At 46.8% G+C, this 23,098-nt stretch overlaps 1 protein-coding gene across 18 annotated transcripts in view; it reads right to left on the bottom strand.

Annotated features, from left to right (window-relative positions):
- PTPRF (protein tyrosine phosphatase receptor type F) overlaps positions 1-23,098 on the bottom strand; it is a 416,351-nt gene that overhangs the window by 70,010 nt on the left and 323,243 nt on the right. For all 18 annotated transcript variants that reach the window (XM_054165224.1, XM_054165218.1, XM_054165223.1 and 15 more), the window contains 4 exons: positions 6,873-7,142; positions 3,528-4,109; positions 2,824-2,957; positions 2,000-2,144 (listed from right to left, as the gene is read on the bottom strand). In XM_054165224.1, the coding sequence (XP_054021199.1) occupies positions 2,000-2,144; positions 2,824-2,957; positions 3,528-4,109; positions 6,873-7,142 (1,131 nt within the window). The remainder of the gene's footprint in view (positions 1-1,999; positions 2,145-2,823; positions 2,958-3,527; positions 4,110-6,872; positions 7,143-23,098) is intronic.

Consider the following 23,098-nt stretch of genomic DNA (forward strand, 5'->3'; position numbering starts at 1 on the left):
AGAAGGAGACCAATCTGAAGCTGAGAGTAATAGTCTTTCTAGATTAGTAAATTCTAAGGCCACAGAAGACCAATCCAGCTGTCTAGCTTGAGGTGTTGCTACATGCAGACTGAAAAATTTCTGCCTGGAAGTTGTGCATTGTGCACACAACTTCTGCTGACTTTAAGCAGAGCTTTCTGAAAGATCTGCTTGATTTTGAGATGCCCAGTAACCAAGAATCCGCTCTTCCTTGGGATTGTTCAGTCAGTTGTTTGTCACCCTCAATGAATAGCTCAGTAGTAACTGGCAAGGGCTTTTCTCATAGAAGAGTGCCATCAGGAATCTTCTCAAGTAGGGGTCAGTAAATCAGTCATTTCTTGGGTAAACAGAACTCCTCTAAGGTCCCTTCAAGTTAAGGACTGTTTTACTGGTTAAACCAAGGTATTCCATTGTCTTTTGGTTGAATCTTTTAGAACCTGTGCACATCCCTCTACTGAACAGATGTCAGAACCAGTCAGAAACGGTCAGTGAAGCAACAACCTTAGAGCAGTAGGAGACTCCCTGTGAGTAGGCAGCACACAGAATAGGTCAAGGGAAAATGTCTGCCTTCAAGAGTCCATGAAGCAAAGGTTTCTCCAACTTCGACTATTGTGAGACTCTGAAGGACTCATTTATGCATGGAGCCACCTCTGATTAAGAGTGTTCAAGGATAAGAGCATCCACTGATCAAATTAATTTAAGTGGCAGGAGAGTTGCTTCAGCCTTTGCCTGTCAATACAAAAGCTATATGAAACAGGTATACAAATCCCCACACTATGAATTTGTTCTCCATGGTCAAATATTTATGACCGCATGATCTGCACCTCTCTGCATTTCCACACCTGTCTATCCGGGCAGTAATAAGATGCCATTAGCTCACTTAAGGAGGTGGCGGAATCCATGCGACTCATATGTTAATGAAGCTGAATTTTCCTCAAAGAGAAGGTCGTTCCAACAGTGAGCAGAGCTGCTTTTCCCTGCCTGAGCTCCCTTTCTAATGGCCATCACAGGCTCTTGGCTGCTGTGCACGCTGGCACTCTCCCTGCAGGGAAGGCTGGATGCCTTTGCCAACTGCTCACCCCACATAGCTAATAAATCCCAGACAGGCGGTGCTAACGGAAATGTCTTTTTTTCCCCCCTTTTAATGCTCTTTGCATAATGGCAAGCCCAAAAATCGTTAGTGAAAACGAGCTTATCGCAGGGCCCTTTGATAGCCCTAATCTGCTTATGCGCAGCACTTTGAGCTGCCAATCAGAGCCCTGCAAACTCCTGCTCTGTGATCACATGCGGATGAAAGTGATATTGCCTGGGTCACCTCATTATCTATCCTCTCTATTAACTGGGATGCAGCTTGTTCCGGTTTCCCCTAGTGCTGCAGCCCCTGAAAGCAGCAGCCTCACTTGCTCACATGACCCAGGCAAACAACCACTTTCCCAAAGTGACTCCTCCAGATGTCTGACAGCCACAGGCACATTTGGCTTCAATGGACGCCTCCCCTCGCAACCAAGTGTGTGGACCAGGGATGGACTCCTGTCGGAAGCAAGGCAGCTGGGATGGGATTGAAATCCAATGGTTTGGAGACATTCACATTTAGAGCCAAACACCCATATGCTGTCTGTCCAGACAGCTTGCCTGCATGAGAGTGAATTCATAGAGATCCACAAACCCACTCAAACCAATCTCTCCAAAGCAATTTCCCAGCCTGTTTCACTCCTCCATCAGTCCTTATGAGCCTACCCTTAAAGAAAGACAGCATGATCAAAGGGACATGAAGAAAAAACTTACCACTTGGGTGCACCCCTCTGCCAAAGAGCCCTGATCCAAACTCCCAGCTGACTTTCCCCATTATGCCCTTTAGCAAACTGCATGTCGGCACCCCTGCAGACCCACAAGGGCAGAAGCACCAAGCTCCTCCATGCCCAGGTGACGGAAACTGGACTGCTTTTGATTTGTCTTCAGTAATGCAGTGTCAGACACTTACTGGATTGGGCAGTTCTGGCTTCAATCGTGGGGGTGTAGACTCCTACCCCCAGCTCTGAGCGGGCACCCAGACGGAACTTATACAGCGTGTCTGGCTTGAGACCTTCCACAGCATACGAGGAGGTTGGGTCAAACTCCACCTTTTGCTGGCAAATAAAACACAGATTATTTGGTGCAGCTGGAGAATACAGAAAAGCTGGTACTCAGCTCCCAATGCCACTAGAAAAGGCAGCCCCATCACCCATTTGTGCATCCACTTCACCTGGAGGGCACTTACTTCTGGCAGCTCTCATGCCGCTATAAACACAGTAGGAAAGGACCATGGGACCCTGCTGCTATGGCACAATTCTCGCTGTGCTGCCCTGAAGCCAGCATTACTTTTGATACATTCAGAGCTGAACTTTATTTAGGGACCTGGCAGCAAATACGGAAGGGCTCTCTCTAGACCACCTCCAATTTGCTCCTTAAGTGTAACCAGTCCTGGAGCTGCAGACACATTGGAGGCCATTTCAGACCTACCTAGAAGCCCTACTGTTTAAAGGCACCGTCAATAAGGACATCTCAGGAATGCAGTCATGGTATTCTGGAGCCTTTCCAGTCTGAAACCAGTCACTAGTTACTTTGCTGGCCATCAAAAAGCACTGCTGGGATCACTTACATAGAAGGCAGACAGCAACTGCCATACTCCTGCCACACAACCCTGAGACAGGAGAAACACAAAGAACTATCTCTCCTGCTACACCAGCTCAAGCAGACACTGTTTCCCAGCTGCTGAATCGTGATGTCTGTCCTCAGGTGCTGTTGATTCAGAGGCGGGATCCTTACCTGAGTGCCATCCTCCCCTTCCCAGTAGAGCAGCTCATATTTGGTGATGCGTTCCTGAGAGGCAGGCAGCCATGTCAACAGAATGCGAGTATCAGACTCTGCTTCTGCCTGGAAGTCAGCTGGCTGGGCGGGAACTGGGGACCAAACACATGGTTAGTGCCGGGAGGCAGATGCAGGGAAAACAGTTGCATGGCTTTGCAGAGTCTGCATTTCACTTTGTGAGCATACTCTTTCATTCCTTCTGGACTCTCCCTTCTTCCCTCTTTCCCATAGTGTATGCTCCTGGAACAAGCTGGGCAACAGGGAATCACCTCTGGGACCGAGGTGGGTGACTGTGGGAATTGTGCTCCCTCACAGCCCCTGAATGCACCCCAGCTCCTTCTTTCCACCTGCGTACTCAGACCCCAGAAGGGCCTGGAACAGTTACAGAGGTATCAAAATCCACGTCCAGAACCGTCTGTCACATTTTAGCCACTGTATCCCAGACAAAACTGTGGGTTGAGTTACTTGTACAGAGATTAATACCAACTCCCCAGGACAAGCTGACAGCTTAAAGCTGATAGCTGTGGAGCGTGCATGCCACTCTGATGTGCAACTATCTGAGCACCAAGTGCAATTCCAATGCTTGGGGCAGATCAGGCACACAGCCGACCCACACACCACTGAGGTGGACATGGAGCCAAGGTACCTCGCTCCATACGTACCTCCTTGCTGCGTTTTGACCTGGATGATGTCCGAGGGGGGTCCGTCACCCACTGAAGTAAAGGCCAGGACACGGATGCTGTATGTGGTCCCTGTGATGAGGCTGCCCACGGTGGTGAGGTGGCTGTCATCAGTGTTGTGTTTCTGCCACATGCTCAAAGGCAGGTGCGGGTCAGTGGTATAGTAAACGCGGTACCCGCGGATCTGTCCATTTGGCTCCTCTGGCTGCTCCCACTGGACCAGCATGGTGCTGGCACTCAGCATCCGTGCTTGGACTTTGAGGGGTGGGCTTGAAGGAGCTTGCTCTCCTGTCCGGGCCTCGACCAGTTCACTGGGGGGACCTCTGCCAATGTTATTGACTGCGATGACACGGAACTCATACTCTGAGAAGGGGCTGAGCCCACCTATGCTATAGCGGGTTGTTGCCACACCATCCACCTCCTGGAACTGACCCTCCGAGGATTTGGGCTTGTACTGGATGACGTAATATGAAATAGGGTCGGAGTTGCCCGAATCCCAGGTGAGGGTCACGCTGGTAGCTGTCGTTTCAGTCACTAATGGCTCCGTTGGAGGTTTTGGCAGTGCTGCAATTGGAAGGCAGAGAGGTGTGATTTAAATAATTCAGTCAGCTCAAACCCTGCAATGTGCATGGGGATAAAAATGGAGCTGCCACCTCCCATTAACATTCTTCTTTAAAAGGCAGAAATCATTTCATACTCTAGAACATGCATTTTTATATTACCATATATTGCTTGAAGTGGTTCTTAATGGAAGGATAAACAGAGCAATCATGTTATTAGACGTGCTTGACGCACTTACCAGCAGCAGGCTAAATAAAGGTAATTCAACAGGGATGCAGGAATGTTTCTGTCATGGGGGTTCAACTGGCAGTGGAAAAGTGCTTGCTGGGCTGGACTGGCCCCAGAAGCCAGGTGTACAGCTGATTTACAAAGGGATACAGGAAAGCAATCAGTGCACCACAGGTCATCTGGAGCTATACTCCTGCTTCCATGGAGGCAGCATTTTGGGCTATAGGGAGTTCATGGGCAGTGCTGTTAGATGGGCTGATGGGGGAATGCCTTGTAAGTATTATAGTACATGCAGGAGGGATACAGCCAGAGAAATTACCAACTTTCACATCCACTATTTCACTGGATGGTGTGTCAAACTGCAACCAGACAAAAACTGTTACACAAGAATTCTGTGACACTGACATCACTTAAGTTTTAATGAGAATGCAACTGTTGCAAGAAAACATCTCCAGATTTGCCATTTTACCAAAAGAGCAAAGAAAGTGAATGTGTGTGAGAGAGATTTGCAGAGCACACAAATACTTTAAGACAATGACAGAATTAAAGCCTACAATAAGTTTAAACCTCCTATGAACCACTCTAGTTAAAGTCTTTAGTGACTTGTAATGCAGCTGTGCTTGATGAGGAACCAGATAAAATGCTCAGCCCAAATTAAGATCCAAAACTAATTCTTTCTTTGGCAAAGCCATCAGGTTTCCAGTTTCCATGTGGTTCAGCTGAGGAGGGCTGGCTCTTAGCATGCCTGCTGCAAATGCTGGGAAGGATACCTTTTCCAGTGCTACTGCAACGTGAATACTGAGAAAATCGTTGAGGGCTGACCTGGCATGAGAGGGAAGGGCATGCAACCAACAACCAATCATCACCCCACCCCCTATGGAGGACTTAGGGAGAGAAAACACCAATATTACAGCCTGAAGAAATGCATTTCCTACAGCATCCAAGAAATTGGCAGCCCCCTCTCAGGCTTTCAAAGACAGGTGCCACTCATCCTTCCTTTCCTTTGGAGAGCTGCAAGCTTGATGCTTCCCAGCTCTTAGGTGTGCAGCCTGCATGTGAGCAAGCAACAAATCTGGTACTTACTGCACTTACTGCAATCAACTCTGTAACAGCTTGCTTCTCCTGTTTGCCCTGCAAACAAACCTACTTTCCAGCAAGCACAGAAGTAACACTGGGTAAAGGGGTTAGGGACAGAAGATGTAAGATATCCAGAGTCAAGGTGCAGAAAATACAGAGAAAGAAACAAGAAGAAAGGCAAAATGCTAAAGGAGCTGAGAAGACTGCACTGTGTCCTGGGGGCCTCTGCAGTCCTGGGGCAGCAGTGGGCAAAGCAAGAGTCATCCCAGGTACAAAGAGGTAAACACTGGGAACAATCAGTGCAACGGTACAGTTCCCACCTCCTCCCTCCATGACCAAACCACTTCCTCATCATGCTTCTTTCTTTTGTACACTCTTGAGTCTGTGTTATAACCAAGGCAACCCCAGCGCTCCATATGGAAACGGGAGCTGGGAAAGGTACTGACTAGCAGGTGCTCTGAGTAAAAGGAGGCTAAGGTTAAAAACATCCCCTGACTGGCACCAGGGAAAGGAGAATTTGCTGTTAATCTCCAGGTCAGAAAGGGCTAACACTCAATTCTGTGATTTGTTCAAGCAGGGACTTGGTGCTAATGGTGGTCATAGCAAGGCAGGGAGGGGCCTGCAAAAACAGGCAAGATTCAGAAGATGACACATCAGTGGAAATCTCAGCTACAAATCAACTGCAAGGAGAGAAGGATGGCACAGTGTGGACCTGCTTGGCCCCACACAGGAAAGGCAGAACATGTACTTCAGTCTCCCACTAGGAAGCTGTCTTGGTGGGCTGCCCTGTACCCACTGGTCAGGAACCAACAATAATGTCCTCTTTGGGGCAAAGCTACTTGTGAAGCAGCAACAGGAAGCATCCTGAACAACAGCAACAAAAGACAGAGAAAGGGAAAGAGGCAGAGAAGGGAAACGAGGAAAACTGTCAGAGAAACAGGCAACAATTTCAAAATGAACACGTATGGCTCCTCCCTGCAGGGAACGAGGATGCTCAGCCTGGTGAGGCTCACAGACACTTCACATTGCTGGGATTAACCTTCTTGTCCTGCCCTTTCTGCAAGAGAGTATCTCTGTGCAAACAACTCTCTGACTGCAGACATCCACTCCCCATTGATGGACTATGGCTTGCCCCTGTGCTGAGCTGATCCTGCCGATGCATGGAACAAATCAGAAATTACTGGGATGAGCACAGACTCAATGAGGTTCCCTCATGGAGTAACAGGAACCCAGCCTGACTTAAACCTGTCCCTCATCATGTAACAGGGAATAAAAAAATGACTTCCAAAGAAAATACCATACTCTAAGCAGGAAGAAACAAAGCTGTGAGTTTGGGAACTCCCTTTGCAAGATGGAAAAGTCACAGAAGACTGCAGTCAGTTGGCTGCACCCAAAACCACTTTGGCAAAGGGCCACACCTTTGAAATTCCAGTAGTAACACCGTGAGGAATAATTGCTTACCTTTGACAGTGATCTGGGCTGTAGCTTCGATCATGCCGAGGGAGGAGATGGCCACGCAGGTGTAGTTGGCAGACTGCACAATGTTATTCAGCTCCAGGACATTCCTACCAACAGGCATCTCATCTTCTTTGGTCAATTCCTCCACACCAGCCATCCACTTCACATAAGGCATTGGAGCACCTACTGCCACACACGTGAGGTTCACGCTCCCCCCAGGCATCACCTCGTGGTTGCTCGGAGGGATAGAGAATCGAGGAGCAACACGCCGCACTGAAACAAGGAGGAGACAGCTAGTAGGGTCACAGAACCAGCAGAAAGCACTCAGTTGCATTGCTGGGGGTACATTAGAGGGGGGTCGCGGTTTTTGCCTGTCTATCCCTTGGGACAGATAAAATGAAGCTCAAATGTTGTTCGCTGCTTTGCCAAATTGCACACACTTGACTCTCCTTCCTTAGCCACTGGCATCTTATTAGAACTCATTAAGGGATGGCTTAATCCACTCCCTCCAAACATAGCCTTTTGAAATCATATTACTAACACAAAACATTCCTCCATTTAAATTACATCCTTCTAATTAGAGAGCATGCACACATGACAGTCACAAACTCTCTCTGTGCAGGGCCCACTGAAGCTCTGCAAAACTGAATTACCTGCTCGATTTATTAGCCCTATAGTAAAGCAACCCATCCTCTAAACCTCACAGGGTTTGGGCAGGAGCAGCAGAAGGGCTTCTTTCTGAATTAGCACACGTTTGCCACTAAATAAAATATAATTCCTTTCAAAATGTAACTCAGGTTCTACCCTGGCTCAGAAAAAAATAGTCACCAGAGCTGCATGACATTGTCAGGGCCTGAACAGATCACCTTGCTGGGCAGGAGAGAACTAATCCTGACAGATGTGAGATCATATCCATTTTGACAGAAGAGAGCTAGGCTGGCAGAACCCTTCCCACCTTTGTGGCAGCACTTCAGGAGATGTATTCCTCCTTATTTCATTGCACAGCTTCTCTTCATATCAATCCCTTGCTGGGTATTTCATTCAAGACTTATTTGTAAGCAACTCTCAGCTACAATAAAGCTCTAAAGCTGCCTGCCATATGCATTCCCGTCAGGAAAATGACACTGAGAAATGAGGGCCCTTCTTCAGGGTTAGTGTTATGGGCCTATTTAAGCAAGGGTAGAGAAACAACTGTGCTCGGTAAATCTTTGTCTCCTCTGGGCAAGCTCATTTTAGTCTGTAGTTAAAAAAGGAAACTGCTCGAACGTGTCTCGCCCAACAGCCCCCATCTCCTCTAGCCTCCTCCACTGGAACGGCAGCCCCAGAGCAACGGCTGGGTTCATGAATGACCAGCTCCCAGGGAGCCTCTCCCTGCCAATTACAGTTCTCCATCAGCGCATCGGGCTGGTGGAGCAGCAAATACCTGCGAAGCTGGGGAGAAGTGGAAATTGGGCAGGAGCCTGAGCAGTGTCAGCTCCCAACACGCCCCAGGCACGGCTGGCCCCAAAGGCGCTGGGGGTCCAGGGGGACACAGCTTCGCTGACCTGGCTCCTGCCACCATGGTGTCTCTGCAGATGGTAGAGCTGCTGACGGAATGGCGAGCCACAGAGTTGTCAGCTCTGCTGGCCAAGTTGACTCCCCAAATCAAATTTCACTAGTGCTCTCTTTGATGATTCATCCCAAACCAACGAGCTTGCAGAAATAGACTGAACACAGAAGCCCCCATGCTAGCATGTACCACAGACCTAAGACTTCGTGATAAATGAGACAATGCTGTCAACATTGTCTGTGTACTATGTATCGTCTTGGGGACAAAACAGTCCTCGTTAGCTCCTCACCAGCCAGTGGAAGGATACCTTGCTTTGCCTATTTTTTAACATTTTTTTTTTAAGGTCTAAATCCAAAGCCTTGCTGGTTGTTTCTTTTAATCAATTATTAAATCTCAAATCAATAGCTACATGAGTGATCGCCAGTGAGGCATTACCTGACTGATGGGGCAGCACTCCCCAAACGAGACAGAACTGAAATTATATTCAAGTGCTATGCAGTCATGAGAATACAGAGTAAACCTGATGGACATGGCAATGGTTTAACATGATGGTGTCTATCTCCAACCAAAGCACCTCGGCACCATTTGGTAAGAGTCAGGTTTTGTTTTCCAATGAACATGACGTCGAATTATTCCGGGTAGAAGCTGTTCAAGTTCTGTCCCCATCCAAGGACCAAACCTACCCACCCACACTGCATTAAAATAAAAAAAGAGCAAACTTTGAGGATCAAGCCATTGGTGTGCACAGCGTACTCACACACATGCACCAGGCAAACAGGCTGGCAGGCACTGGAGGCCACTACAGTGGAAGAGCAGGACAGGGAGAGGGAAGGTGCACAGGAACGCAGATACAGGGACATAGGAAGACAAGAGACTGGAGGACAAGAGGCCATGCAGGAAGGTCAGAGTCCAGCATGCACAAACAGATTTTGGCTCCCAGCCCTGTGAGACCAGAGGCAGTGCAGCCCACTGCAGACTCCCCTGCACCACACTGTGCCAAGCACTGCTTTCAGGGTGCTCCTGGGGCCATACCGAGCCCCCGAAGTGGTGTGTCTCTCTTGACGCATCCTGTGGAAGCAGTACCTGTGGGTGCCTGCGGTCATCTCATCCTTGGAAATACAGCTTGCTCCCCAGCACAGGGGAGATACATTTCAAAGGGACTGGGGGCTCCCTCAGCAGGTGCTTAATAGGGTGAAGGGAAGGGCTGTGCCCCTTTGGAAGTGGCTCTCCCCACAGAGAAGCAGCAGAGGTGATTGTTGCGTTTGTATGCCTAGAGAAGGGATGACTAGCAAGGAAAACTCTCCTGCAGATCAGACTGTACAAGAGGGTGGGCAGCCCCCAGCACATGGGCCATGTCTCTTGCACACTGCAGCCTGAGACCTGCCATGAAGCTGTGTGGGGCCTTGGGTGTCAAACCTGGCAATAGATGAGTGGTTAAACAGGACTCTGTGGTGTATTTTTGTGACTCAGAACTGCTGAGGGGCCCTCCCATCATTACCACACCAGCAGAGCTGCTAAGATGGTTTCGTTGCTCTGCACCAGGCAGCAGGGGTGCCCCAAGGCACCACAGCTGCTAAAAATGGATGTCATGTGTAGGGGTTAGGTCTCAACATGGGAGGCAGGAGGGGTCAGGGCAATGCCTTTGGTGAGAGATCTGGTCCAGACCATATTCTGGCAGGAGTGTGTGCAAAGGAAGGGATGGGCTCCGTCAACCTCCCATTCTCCTGGGGGATAATTGGCAGCTTCTTGTCCCAGTCAGTACAGAGGGAGAAGGGGAGATGCTGTCAGTTAGCATTAGTGAAAGCTGGCAGAGCTCTCAGAGCAGCTTGCAGTGCACCATCAACACATTCCTCAGGCTCAAGCCAGCAATTTAAGTCACTTGCTTTTCTAGCATAAGAGTCTGGTAATAATTTAAATCAGTATCTAACTCCTCAAAAAGCAGCATTTTACAAGTGAAATCACATGGGCTAGCACAGACCACGATGCTACCTTAAAGTGCTCCTGAAAATTTTGTTGTTCTTCATTTACTGCAGCAATGAAATTTCCCCCTTTATTACAATTTTCTTGACAAGAACTTGCAGCACTTTTTTTTTAATCTTCTTTTTGAATAAAGATCAGAGGAGGTGGTTTGGAGGTTTTGCAAGAACAGCACAGGGAAAATTGCTGTGAATATTAAAATGATTTCAATGGACAATAGTGTAATTTGGAGGTTTAGTTAAACCAGTACTGTCAAAGATGAGATTCATTGTTATTCATCCCAAGAACAGCCATTGTAAGGGCTCTGTGCTGCTCCACTATTCACCACGCCTCCCCTCAGACTGAGTTCCCTGGGAAGTGAAGTGAAACCTTGGAGCAGTGAGCAGTGCAGTGCAACCTGAGCCTGTGCTCTGGATCCCACAGGACAGGAAAAAAGGAGAGTGTGGAGACTGGTTCCCCACTTACTGGGGGGATTGTGAGGAGGACGGTGGGGAGCAGGCAACACAACAGCCACAGAGGTTGAGATTGAGAATTGTTAATAATTCAACATGCATTAACATGCACATTCCTTGCCTTGAGAGCAAAGAGCATGAATCGATTGCCCTGCTCCTTTCACCACAGGAGTGGCTGTTTGCTAACATCTCAGGTTCCCTCTGAGGGTGACATTATCCCCTTGGAGAACCAGGGGCCTCACCTCCCAGCTGCCGTCTGCAAGAGCTGTAGGCCCCAGCTCACATGGACATCAGTGCTAAGGGCTCACAGGTCAGAGCTGCTATCTCCTCTAATGTGCTGAGACACTGCTGGCATACAGCAAAACTCTGCAGGAAACACAGCAGTGCCAGAAGGACTGCCCATGCTTCCAAAACCGTGTGGTGCTGCCAGGGTAGAGGAAACCAAATTACTATTCCCTGATGGCTGTCTTGGCCACAGTACAGCTGAGCGAAAGGCAATGCTAACACCACTCCCTCTAGCTTGTTGAGATGTAGGGTCCTTTCAATAATATCAACCTGGCATCTAACTGTCTAACCCTTCTTGGCATCCCTGTTGCAGGCTCACTGGGCACTGACTCATGGTGATGGAGAGGTGCACCCATGATCTACATACTTCTCTGCTCCTCTCAGAGGCAGTCCCAGCTGCTGAGGTCCTACACCACTGTCCTGACATCCTCTCCCTTTTGCTCTTGTTCTGCACAAAGGAAGAGCAGTCTGAAGTCACATTCAGCTCTGAAGGAGGACCAGAACTGCTTGGGATGTGCTGTTCCTCCCTGGTCCCCAGCACAGCCAAAGGTTAAGTTCAGAGGGCTGTGCTTGAACCTCCCAAGTGAGATGAATAGCTGAGAGAAACAAAAAGCACATCTTTCAGAAGGTGGCTACCCAATTCCAGTACTCCAGCCAGGCAAGCTGGAGGATCCTTGGTGCACAGGGTATGCTCTTGCCATTGCCATACTGCTATGCTGTCCAAAACTCCACTTTCCTCAGGAACCTCCTCCTCCTCAGAGTTGAAGTGAATTTAGGAGACATCCTCAAAAACGATCATCGGTCTGCATGGTTTACTCATCTGTAGACACCTCTCATCTCTCCCTAGTGCTATCATTTTAAGGAAGGACTTCAAATGGAAAGGCAGTTGCTGGAGTCTCACAATCTATTGACAGAATCAACAGCAGGAGAGGAGAAATTGGAACCAGAAAAAATGCATTTACAGTCTAATCTTGTGCTCAAACAATGCTGTACTATTTATGCTCCCAATGCATCCTTGAGTGCTGACATTTTATAGACAATTTCCAAAACAGGGCCTTGCCATTTTTGGATTATATTTCAGCTATAACTTTTAGGTCTAATTATTTGCGCTGACAACCACATATAAAAGAGGATATATCATTACAGTGGTGCAGCACTGGAGACACATCAGCATTCAGCATACTGACATACTAATAGCAAAGTAAGGAAGAGCAAGATTGTGGAGCTATGCAATTTGCATTCGCTCTCTGAAATTTCTCTGATGAAAATAACACAACATTAAGGAGGGGAATAGGAGAAAAGATCCACTGTATCAAGATAAAATAACTCGTTAATAAATAACCTTGTAGCAGTCACAGAGCAATAATTAAATGCATGGGTGAGCAGTACACTGTTTTAAGTAAAGCTGGAAAAACGCAAGATGTAATTATCGGTGCCAAACAAATTATAAGTATGGCAAATCCCAGTGGAATATTTAGCCACTAATTTCTGGCTCCAACATTAAATATTTGTGTATGGTGTCTTTTCGGTGGGGTAGAAAGGAAGGATCGACACAAAGAATGAGAAATTATCTGCTCCTGCTGGCTTATAGCCATTCTCAGCTGCCTCCCCTCACCTAAACCATGCAGCTAAAATGTTTTAGTGCCCTCTCAAAGGTTTGCCCTCCAGAGGTGCCCGAGTCATCACAGCAGTGCTCCACATTCACTGAAATCTGGGAGGCTTTGGGCCTTGACTTTAATTTCTTCTATTTCCTTCCTTGTTCTCATTTTTCATCATTGTCTTGGGCTCAGGTAATTTCATCTCTCTATGAAATCTATTTTTAGAGGGTAAACAACAAGAGCCCTGTGCCTCAGTACAATCTAAATGAGAGCACGTTTCAGTGAGAGAAACAGGAGCAAAGTCACTGTACTGGAACAACTGCTATGACAACTTGTTAAAACTTGTTCCAGTGATGATTATAAGACTGATGGCATGTGTGTGAGAAGCCAGGGCCTCTTCCCTGTACCACTCAAGGAGCAATGCTGGGCTGAAGAGCCACTGTGAGCATCCCTCTCCTCCAGTGCATGTGGAGGGATGGACCTGTCTGGTACCTGTTCGGTGAAGGAGTCACCTTGGGAAAGTAGCTCAGCAGTTCTGCCCAAAATACCAACTTTCTTCAGCATGAAATAATGAGTGCCTCAAGCCAGGTCTGCAGCTAGACTTAATTTAAAAGCTGGAGTCATTTTCCACTATTGTCCTTTATTCACCTCTGGCCCTCTGAGGGCAGCAGGACAGAGCAGGGCAAAGCATAAATCAGGTTTTGCTGAGTGGCCACAAGCTCCTGTGCACATTACCACAAGCCTCCCTGAGCCATCTGCGGTAAGGCTGGGGCCACTTCCTGAGCTTCCTGTGCTCCTGCCAGCAAGGGAAAGATCCAGTCCCAGGGAAGAAAGGAGGGGCAGACCTACTCATGCAAAATTCCCTTGTCCAAGCATGGAGAACTGGCCACTCCCAAAGTGAGGACTACCAAGGAGCAATGAAGCTGCCTCTGCATGAGGGCCTTACATCAAGCCTGTGGCAAGGGAAGGCAGCATGCTGGGTTCCATTCCAGGTGAGACTGAAAACAAGCTTTTTGCCCCTACAGAAAGTTAAAACTTTTTAATCTACAGGAGAAACTGAGGAATTTGCTCTTCCTAGCAGCTTGTGAGGGGACTATAGATCATTCTGATCTCTGCTTCCAAAGACTACTCCTGATCTCTGGACAGAAAGCAACAGCAGTTTAGAGGTACTACGCTGGCACCTAGCACAGATAATAGGTGAGAGAAGGACCCCACATACAATAGCATGCACGTCTTCCCACCCTACCTTTGAACAGAACCACCCTGGCTGGTGTTTGCATGCAAAACATATTTTGTGCATTTTAAATCTCAAGCAACAAAGGCATGCAAAGCAAAGTATCAGTGCCATCACCAGAGTCACAGCAAACAGTAAGCAGATTTCATTAGGCACACCGTGGCCGTGCCTGGAAGGGAGGCAGTCTGTAGAGCCCCCTCCCCTTTTGGGGATGGATCTCCTCTCCCTACTGGAAAAGTCCCATCTGACGTGGTGTACTGTAGATGGATAAGAAGTGAAAAGGACCAACCTTCTCGCTGATCTGAGAGATGAAAGTTTGTTTTGTTTGATGGCAGAGTGCGATGAAGATGAGGAGGGAATAAAAAAAGACAAGGAAAAACACAGAGAGTAAAAACAGGCCAAGCTTCATCTGTCCGCACACCACTGAAACGACAAGACAAGACTACAGAGGTCAGCCGTGACTTCCCACCACGCACACACAGCGCTCCGCGGCACGGGCGAGAGCGTGCCGCGCTCGCGCCGCTCTGGCCTGGAGCGGAGCCTGCCCCTCCGCTCGCTGCTGGTCAAGGCAGGGCGGAGGGGTCTGCACATCCCACACATACTCACATGGAGGGTGCTTTGGGGGCAGCCCCACGCAGGGCCAGCTGCTGGAAGCACAGACACGTTTACATGTGCAAAACACTCACGCACGTACACATAGAGCAAGGGACTGCAGCCATCACGCAGACTAACGCGCTCCCACACGCCCACTCCAACTATAAAGATGATGGCAAAGGCACTTTAAACCCATTGACCACACACTGAGAAGAACATACACGTAGATCCAAATTTTATCAAGTATGTAAGAAATGTTCCAAGTGGTGAATGGAAAATCTTCTACCATGAAGAGCTGTTCCCTCTCTCCAAACAAAGAGCTAAATGCAGCAGAGAGGTATTAGGCAAGTGACAGACATGCGCGGTATCAGCCGGGCTCAGTTTCGGAAAAGCCTTATCGGTACACGGTGCTGTGAGTGAGAGATGGACAAGGAATCAGAAGGACAAAAACACCCAGAGAGAACTGAGCAGGTCCTAGCTTTTGTTCCTGCAGGAGAGACAGTAGAAGGTTAGTTGCATTTTCCTTATAGGCAGAGATCTTATTTCTCAAGCAGGGGTGATCTCACTCCAGCTACAGATTTGTGGCGTATCAGCTGTAACCGAACCCTCGCCGGGAGAATACAGAAGTGGATTTGATAGTTAAAGACTGATTATGAGTCACATTTTCGATGGGGGAAGGAGAAGGTGGGGGGAGGAACTTGCTTTCCAGCAGGAACACTGCAAATTTCAGAAGAGCATGTGGCATTATACAGTGCAACAGTACAGTCAGCCATTTCCAGTGATTAGAGGACAGGATTTTAACCAACACTGACAGCGTGCAGACCGGGCAACGAACTGCCAATAAAAGCTACAACAGTGGCCTAGGAAGTGCAATGGAGCTTGCAGAAGAACAGCAAAACAGTTGTTTATGTTTCTTCAGTTGAAGTGATACGAGGGAACCAGAGCCAACCAACTTAACTGGCACATAAAGGGTGGCCACATCCAGCAAGGACCCCCACCTGGACATCCTCAAAACAACAGTCCCAGCTTAAGGTCCAGGTCTCCTCTTGCCTTCTTCAGACGGGGGATTTACCTCTTGGTCCACAAAACATTAACACAAGGCTCATTTAATCCTGTGAGACCCTGTGAAGGGAGGGAACCTCTTTATTGCTGCTCCCAAGCCACCACTTTATTTCCTAATCTAATGGAGCATATCGCATCTGCGTGGCCTCAGCAGACAGCATGGGGCTTCTGCCTTCTGCTCAGCTCCTCCCAGCTGGGAGGATCTGTCTCCTGCCCTTGCCTAGGAAGGACAGTGTTTATGGCAAACCAGGCATACCCATGAACAGCTGCATTTCTAGAAAGCAGCACCGATCTATGACTATCACAATAGGGCAACACAAACTCCAAGTGCTGCAAGCATGGACCAACTTGCTGCTCCTGCTGAAGTTGTGCAACTAAACAGCAAGAGGCTGAAGGGTGTAAGAGCAGGGGATGATGCTGAAACATAGGAACATCTGTCCCTGCTGCACAGCACCCTCTCCCTGTGCTAACAGACTCCAGCCATACCAAGAGGACTCACTATGGTGCCACTTGGCCTGCCTGGGAGGAAGGTGAGGGGTGCTGCTGCAGCTGGAGGATAGCCAGCAGCTTTGTTTTGGGAAGCCCAGCAGGCATTGCACTCCATCAGAATGTACAGCCAGCAGTAGGCTCCAGCAGTGGCTTTCCCCCCATGTTGACACTTCAGATTAGAGTTGGTAAGGTGAGGAGACACATGTGAAACATGCTAATTCAAACAGATTACTTTCTGGTCTGTTAAACCAAACAAATTTGGGGCCTGCTATTTGTCACTAATTGCTGGATTATCTCTTAATCTCTCAGTGTATTAGTAGTTTATGGGTAATAAAAGCCAGTAGCAAGCTATTTTGGAACAGCTCTAAGGCAAGAGTGACCACGTGGGCAGAAAGTTCTCTCTCCTTTCCCTTTAGTTGATAATTAAAACAGCTGCTATTTTACCTGAGATAAACCTGATAAATGGCAAATTGACAGTTTAATCTCCTTAAAGATCCTTTACATATGCTCCCTTACCTACAGTTCTCTATTCATGTCACCCCTAAACTAAAAAGCATGTTTTAATAACAGTTTTCCTGCTTTTTTACAAAACAAATGACTGAGCAGTGTCAGTGAACAATATCTGTCCCCATCTTATAGGGACAGAGGATTTTAGGCTGAGGTTACCTGGAGTATCCCCTGTGCAGACTACCATGGCTCAATAGGTACACTACCATGTTACCATGAAGCTGAGCTGCCTCGCAGCTAGCTTGAACATGACAGGCCATGCACAAGACATAGTAAGTTAAGCCACAGCAACAGTGCTACCAGAGGACAGCAAACTCCACAAGGTAAAAATGGGGCTTCTTTTGAGATCCAAGCTGAAGCACTAAAGAAGCAAGGTCATATCAGGGATGTGTCTGTGAGTCCTGACTGCCAGATGACTCCCGTGCTCTGTAGGCAGAAATTCCCATGCTGATTTAATTTGGCTTTTACCCTGCCACAGACATGTCTTATGCAGCAGCAGCAGTACTCTAACCACAGCAGCTTGTTGCAGAAAGAATGAATTTGGGCTTATGGGAGGCTGTGCTTTTGTGCATTCTTGTGCATTAACTCCCTGAAACAAAGAAAAGGGCTGTGGCCAGGATACAAATGCACAGGTCTGAGAGTTTAGATCACTAGCTCAAACAAAGGAACACATTTCTAAAGCTTTTCAGAGTGAGAAGCTAATACTTTCCTGAAAGCAACAACAAAGTTCATTATCCCAGTTGGCTTTGCAATTCTGCTGGGAACTGCCAGAATCTGTCCTGTACTGGAAACCCTCTGGTGCTATGCAGGGCATTAATATAATGGCAAACCCAGACACTGTGGAATCCAAAACACAGAGAGGTTAACAAAAACCCAGAGGGGGATGAACCTGTTCCTGCTTATCTCCAAAAGCACATCTTGTGTCTCAAGGACTCCACATAAATCAAATTTTATCCTTTACAGCTTTTAGAGGTACAAAGGAACAAAAGGACAGATTGTCTTTTTTACGCCAGATTACATGAGAGTAAGACAACCTCCCATTATATGCAATGAACAATGTTCTCATGCCATGCTGATGAGTATATTCCATCCTACAGGGACAGACAGGATGCTCAGGGCGCCCAACCATCCTTTCCCATTCACAGTGCACATACATGCATGCAAGAATTCAATTAAGTGCAGAAAATCTCAGAGCACCAGAGATGGATTTCCTAACCCTTTGTGCAAGTGGATATGGAAGGGGAGGGAACAGACGTTTAATCGGCACAGACACGCAGGCCTAATTGTTCCACAGATGTCTCTGCAGGTCATGTGGGGAGCAGGGGGAAATAGGTTTCCAAGTCCATTTCTGTGTTGCATTAGCACGCACTGAGACACCAGCCACTCTCCTTCTGTTTTCCATAAAGGTCATTTTACAAATAATCAGACTTGAGCCTTGCATTGCATTTTTAACTGTCAAAGGACTTCGCAAGCAATAAAACTGTTAAGCTTATTTAGCCGAGTTCTATGAAGCACATTGAAATCTTTGGATGAAATGTGCTAGCAAAAGTACAGAGAACTATAATTTATTTATTAAACTGTGATCATTATAATCACTATGGCATAGCAAAATGCTCACAGAAACACATGACGGCAAACACACTTCACCCCAGGAGAAAACATGACAAAGATAGTTAGTAGTATAGAGGGAAGAGAAAAGTTGGCAGAAACCTCTCTGTGCCGCTCTGGCTCTGAAGCCAGCCAGCTCCAGCATGAAGATATACAGCTGCATGAGCCACAGAGCCGACTGAACAGCAAACGTCTGCTGGTGCTGTGCAGCTCTGGCCATGCCACTGGCTGTGTTCACCCTGGGTCTGCTTACGACTACTTGAGGTGCATCTGCCCAAGCTACAGCTGCCCTGACTTTAGCTATAGCAGTAGCTTCAGCACAGACCAGTGCCTGTGGGCAGAGGAAATGGAGTTAAAAATACTGAAATCCCATAAAAAGGAGAGCACTTTCTTCATCAAAAGGTCACTGCTCTCTGTTGCACTGCTGTACTGCAGCATTATCTTGAGGTCAGCACTACACAGCGAGATCATGGCCCTTCAGACTCATAACCAGCCTCAGACATGTACCAACTACTGAGGGGTAGTAACTCTGTGACTTCCATTGCAGCCTTCTTTCACTTCTGGTAGTCCAAGGCACACATCTGTCCCAAGCAGCAGCCTGGGTCATACAGCCTGATTCAACTGCCTGTTTGTTTTTCCTGCCATACAGGTATCTCTCTCACTATTGTTTCCAGTCTCTGCTTGTCTGTGGTCACTGTCAGGCCCTCAAGCACTGGCTGTGCCCTCCTCCAGTCAAGTAATGCAACCACCATCATCTCTGATGAGAGGCAGCTTTAACAGTGCCTGCTGCCAGAAGTGTGCATTACAGCTAGGTCACAAACAGATGTGTTCCTCATTATTTAGCCATTTCTCAGACAATCTCAGTTGTGGTGGCTGAGCATTTGACCACTGTCCTCAGGTTTTACTCTTCTCCTGGCAATAGCGTCAAGCTTTGACTGCTGCTGCTATTTTAGCCGGCTTAATATTTCATAAGCAGAAAATGTCCTTTCTAAAGGCTTCAAGTCTTGTTGCTCCAGGCCCATGTCAGTCATTCAGAATTATTATTATTTACACAAGGTCCCCGCTGCAGTAAGCAGCACATAGCCTCAAGTAGCCATTTTGGTGAGCTCCCTCTGTGTCTGAGCCTCAGCTACTGCCAAGTCTCCAAGTGTAAAACCCAGTGGAGGCCAGAGAATCACTGCTAGGGACAGATTCACAACCCTAAATTCATTGTGGGTGATGGTTTCTTAGTGAAACTTGGCAAATAAACTTTCAGACTCCAAGCAAATCTCCCTGCTGCCAAATGAAATGCTGGCCTGGCCTTTCAAAGAGCAGAGATGCACAGATTTTTGCAATAATACCATTTTTATTTACTGCAGTCTGATTTACTATTTTGTGATTTGGGGGCAGAGGAGACAATTCAGTTTTAAATGACCTTTTTTGTCTTGTTTTGTTTTAGAAGAGCAGTGCAGCTGCTTCTCTACAGCACGCGTAGCATTTTGGGCTAGGGAACTTGCTGCACTTGACCTACTGGACTGTGCCCTGAAGGCCTGAAAAGCAGAACTTAAGAAGCGAAAAACTGGGCAGCAGATTTCTTGTTTGATGGGAATTATGCAGCAAATGGTCCAGTAAGTACTATTATAAAAGCATTTGCATTGCTCACTGCTGTAAGCAGCCCTGGGAAACACACCCAGTGAACTCCAAGGATATTCTTACACACAGTTTTCTTGCTCATCTACTTCACTAAAAGGGTAAAAAAAAATAATGCTGTGTGTAGAGAATGAGGAGGCCAGAGAAAACCCTTTCATACAGGGAGAGTCAAATAACAGTGACTCTATTGATCTGAGCACCGCACAGGCCACCACCTTGGCAGGCATTTTACAGGAGAAGCCTTTTGGCTGAAAATGTTCCTCCCTGTGTAGATGTTCCTGAAGCTGTAGGCAAATGAAGAGTGAAATGTGTTCATACAAACCCAATAGTGTAGGTGTATCAGTGCAATTATACTATAGTCCCAGTGAGCATGATGAAATGACACCACCTTTCCCCACCCCCCCCTGCTCCCTGGATCTAATCTGCCTTCTACTCTTAATTTCTTGTATATCTTGAATCCACTTCTTGGATTTTTGCTGCTAAATTAAGACAGTAAGCTCTCTGGATTAGAGGAATAACATCTTCCATACATTTCTATTCCCTTCCCTTCTCCCTGCAGCACCATCAAGTCCCAGATCTAATCATTATTACAATGTACTGTGGTACATGGTGGTAATGATAACATCAGATCAATATGGGCAACATTCTCGTGCCGAAAGGGCAGTGGAGAAATATGCCATTGTGCCACACTCTGAAAACCCTGCCATGGCCCAGATAGCCACCTTGTTCTCTGTTCTTGCTACCACTTAGTTATTGCTTCTCGGATGGTGTGGATGTTTTCTGCAACCCTCTATGCATGGGGGGGCTGAAAAGCAGCAGTGGGAGTTGGTCAGCCTCTAGCACTGGCCCTTAGCCCCATCCCAGCTCTGCAGCAGCTGACAGATAGACCTGTCAGTCCAGAAGCAGAAGGTTTATAAGGGTTGCTTTTCAGCACACTTAGTAAGATGAAAATAATAGCTTCAAGGAAAATGCATCCATTTTCCTTTACAAATCCCTGGTGTGGAAATGTTTTAAGTTTTAATGAAGTCCATCTGTGCAGAAGTGCTGGCTCTAAAGGATTCAGAGAGACAAGACACTGGCATAGCCTATTCCTTCCTCCTCCTGTTCTTTCATTGATATAGGAAGCCCTAAGCAGTGCCTGGATACTCCTTCTCAGCACGCAGTACCTTCCTTTGTTGGCATGAAAAGTATGATAAAGATGCTAATGAGCCTGTGCTTTCTAGCACAGCATACACACAGAGGATTACCTGGGAGGCTAGGAAAGGGGAGGACATGATCAAAACCATAAACCCCAAGAGTTAAGAGACAAACAAACATTTGAACTATTAAAAAAAAAAAAAAAGGAAGAAAAAAAGTCTGTAAATGAGAGCAAACACAAGCAGGCCTGGGAACCACACAGGGTGGAAATTAATACTGCTGCTCAGTGCTCAACCATGCTTTCTGAGCAAGTGACCAACTGCTTGGGTATTCAGCAATAAGGTCAATCATTATGAAACCGCCACGCAGTGGTGCTGCAGCCGACACAGTTAATTTCCACTGTAATTTAGCATTAATTAATGTCTTCTCTAGTAAAGATGCAGGCCCTTTCTGTAGACCCTACTGGAAGTCATTGATCCGTCTAATGACAACACTGTAGGACTATTACAAGGAGGAAAAACAGGGGCTCCTTTATTCTGCATCCAAGACCTGAGGAAGTAAGGCATTTTCACTTTCCCCCCTTGCTTGTTACAGAAATAAAGTATTATTCTTGGTTTGACTTTCTGAAGTCATTAACTAACACAGTAACTGCATGACCGTTTGGGGTTTTTTTTTGTAGGACATTTGCTATCAGAAGCTGTAATGACAAATACCATCTAGGCCCTGGCACACACAGCACATTTCATCTGGTAATAATTTATAGGGTATCTGTCTTCCAGCATGCAAGGAGGTTTTAGCAGGATCACACAGGTTGGTGACTGACGTTGTAAAGATTATATGCAATAAAAAGGCTTGTTCCAAAAACTGATGTGTAAGCAGTTAACAGCAAAGCACATGGCTAAGAACACGTTTTCTTCAGTCAAAGTCAGGATCCTCTCACATGTGCAGACCATCCAAGGGCTATTCCTAGTCCAAACAGGACAGATGAATCTTGCTGAGCCGCAAGCCAAGTGTAAAACTCAGTAAACTCCTCAGTCCTATAGGAGTCACTTGCTAAATAAAGAGTGTTCATTAGTAAGAAACGAGGAAGCTGTTAAGAGGAGGTTTTTCTACCTCTTGAGGCTCTTGTGCCTTTTTTTCAGCCACACCTCTACAGGCAGAACATTGAAAGTCTGAACACGTCACAGGAAGCAAAAGCATCCCAGATGCTGCAGCGAAACGGCTGGGTATCCACACAAACCTATGCAACAACAGCCAGCCTGGTAACTAGGATCCTTTCCCTCAGAGTGCAAAGTGATAATCTGGAATGAGTTTCATTTCAGCTTGCCTGAAAAATGAACTTGCAAGAACACAAGGAGTTTAAAATCATCCATAATTACACTGTGAGAGTGAAATGAGCGATTCCTCTGCATAGATATAGCTTCATCTTCTGAATATGTTTAATTGGATATTTCAGGCTTCCAAAGACTCTTACAATCCAAATTATGCTGCAAAATAAAAAAATCAGTCCCCTAGAATAAGCAAAGAAAACAATGCCAGAAGGCAACCCTAGAAGCAAATACATAGCATGTGAATGAAGACTTGATTCTTATGTGCTCCTTCCACACTAACCATTGCATATATGACTTCAAGGCTGTATTTTCTCTCTTTTTTTCAACACAAGAGGAAGGAAGGAATGAAGATGAGATTTCATCAGACAGCTGATTTACTATGGGGAAATACAATCTGGTTCTAACTTCCTAACAAATAAGGGGTTACACCGGCACAAGGATCTTCTTTCTCTTCTTGGGAAAATCCATAACTCCATTTCCCAGGGGCTCCTGACCAGTGGCTGTGGTTGTACAGTGTTTCATATGAAGCAGCACTTAGGTTTTTTTTTTTCTTGCCAAAATTAACAGAAAGGTGTGCAGGGAATTTAGCCCTTGCTTCTCCCCAAGCTAACTCAAACATCTTTAATGCAGAAAAAGAAAGCTGACAGGAGACTGCTCTAAAGTAAAACCTAGTTATTTTGGTATGTTGAAAACAGCTTTAAATCGGCAACATAGCATAACCATTAGAAAAAACACTTTACATGAATTGCAGCTAATTTCCAGCAGGTTCCCAGTGTG

The sequence above is a fragment of the Dryobates pubescens genome, chromosome 11 (genome assembly GCF_014839835.1).
Source record: "Dryobates pubescens isolate bDryPub1 chromosome 11, bDryPub1.pri, whole genome shotgun sequence".
Lineage (NCBI taxonomy): Eukaryota > Metazoa > Chordata > Aves > Piciformes > Picidae > Dryobates > Dryobates pubescens.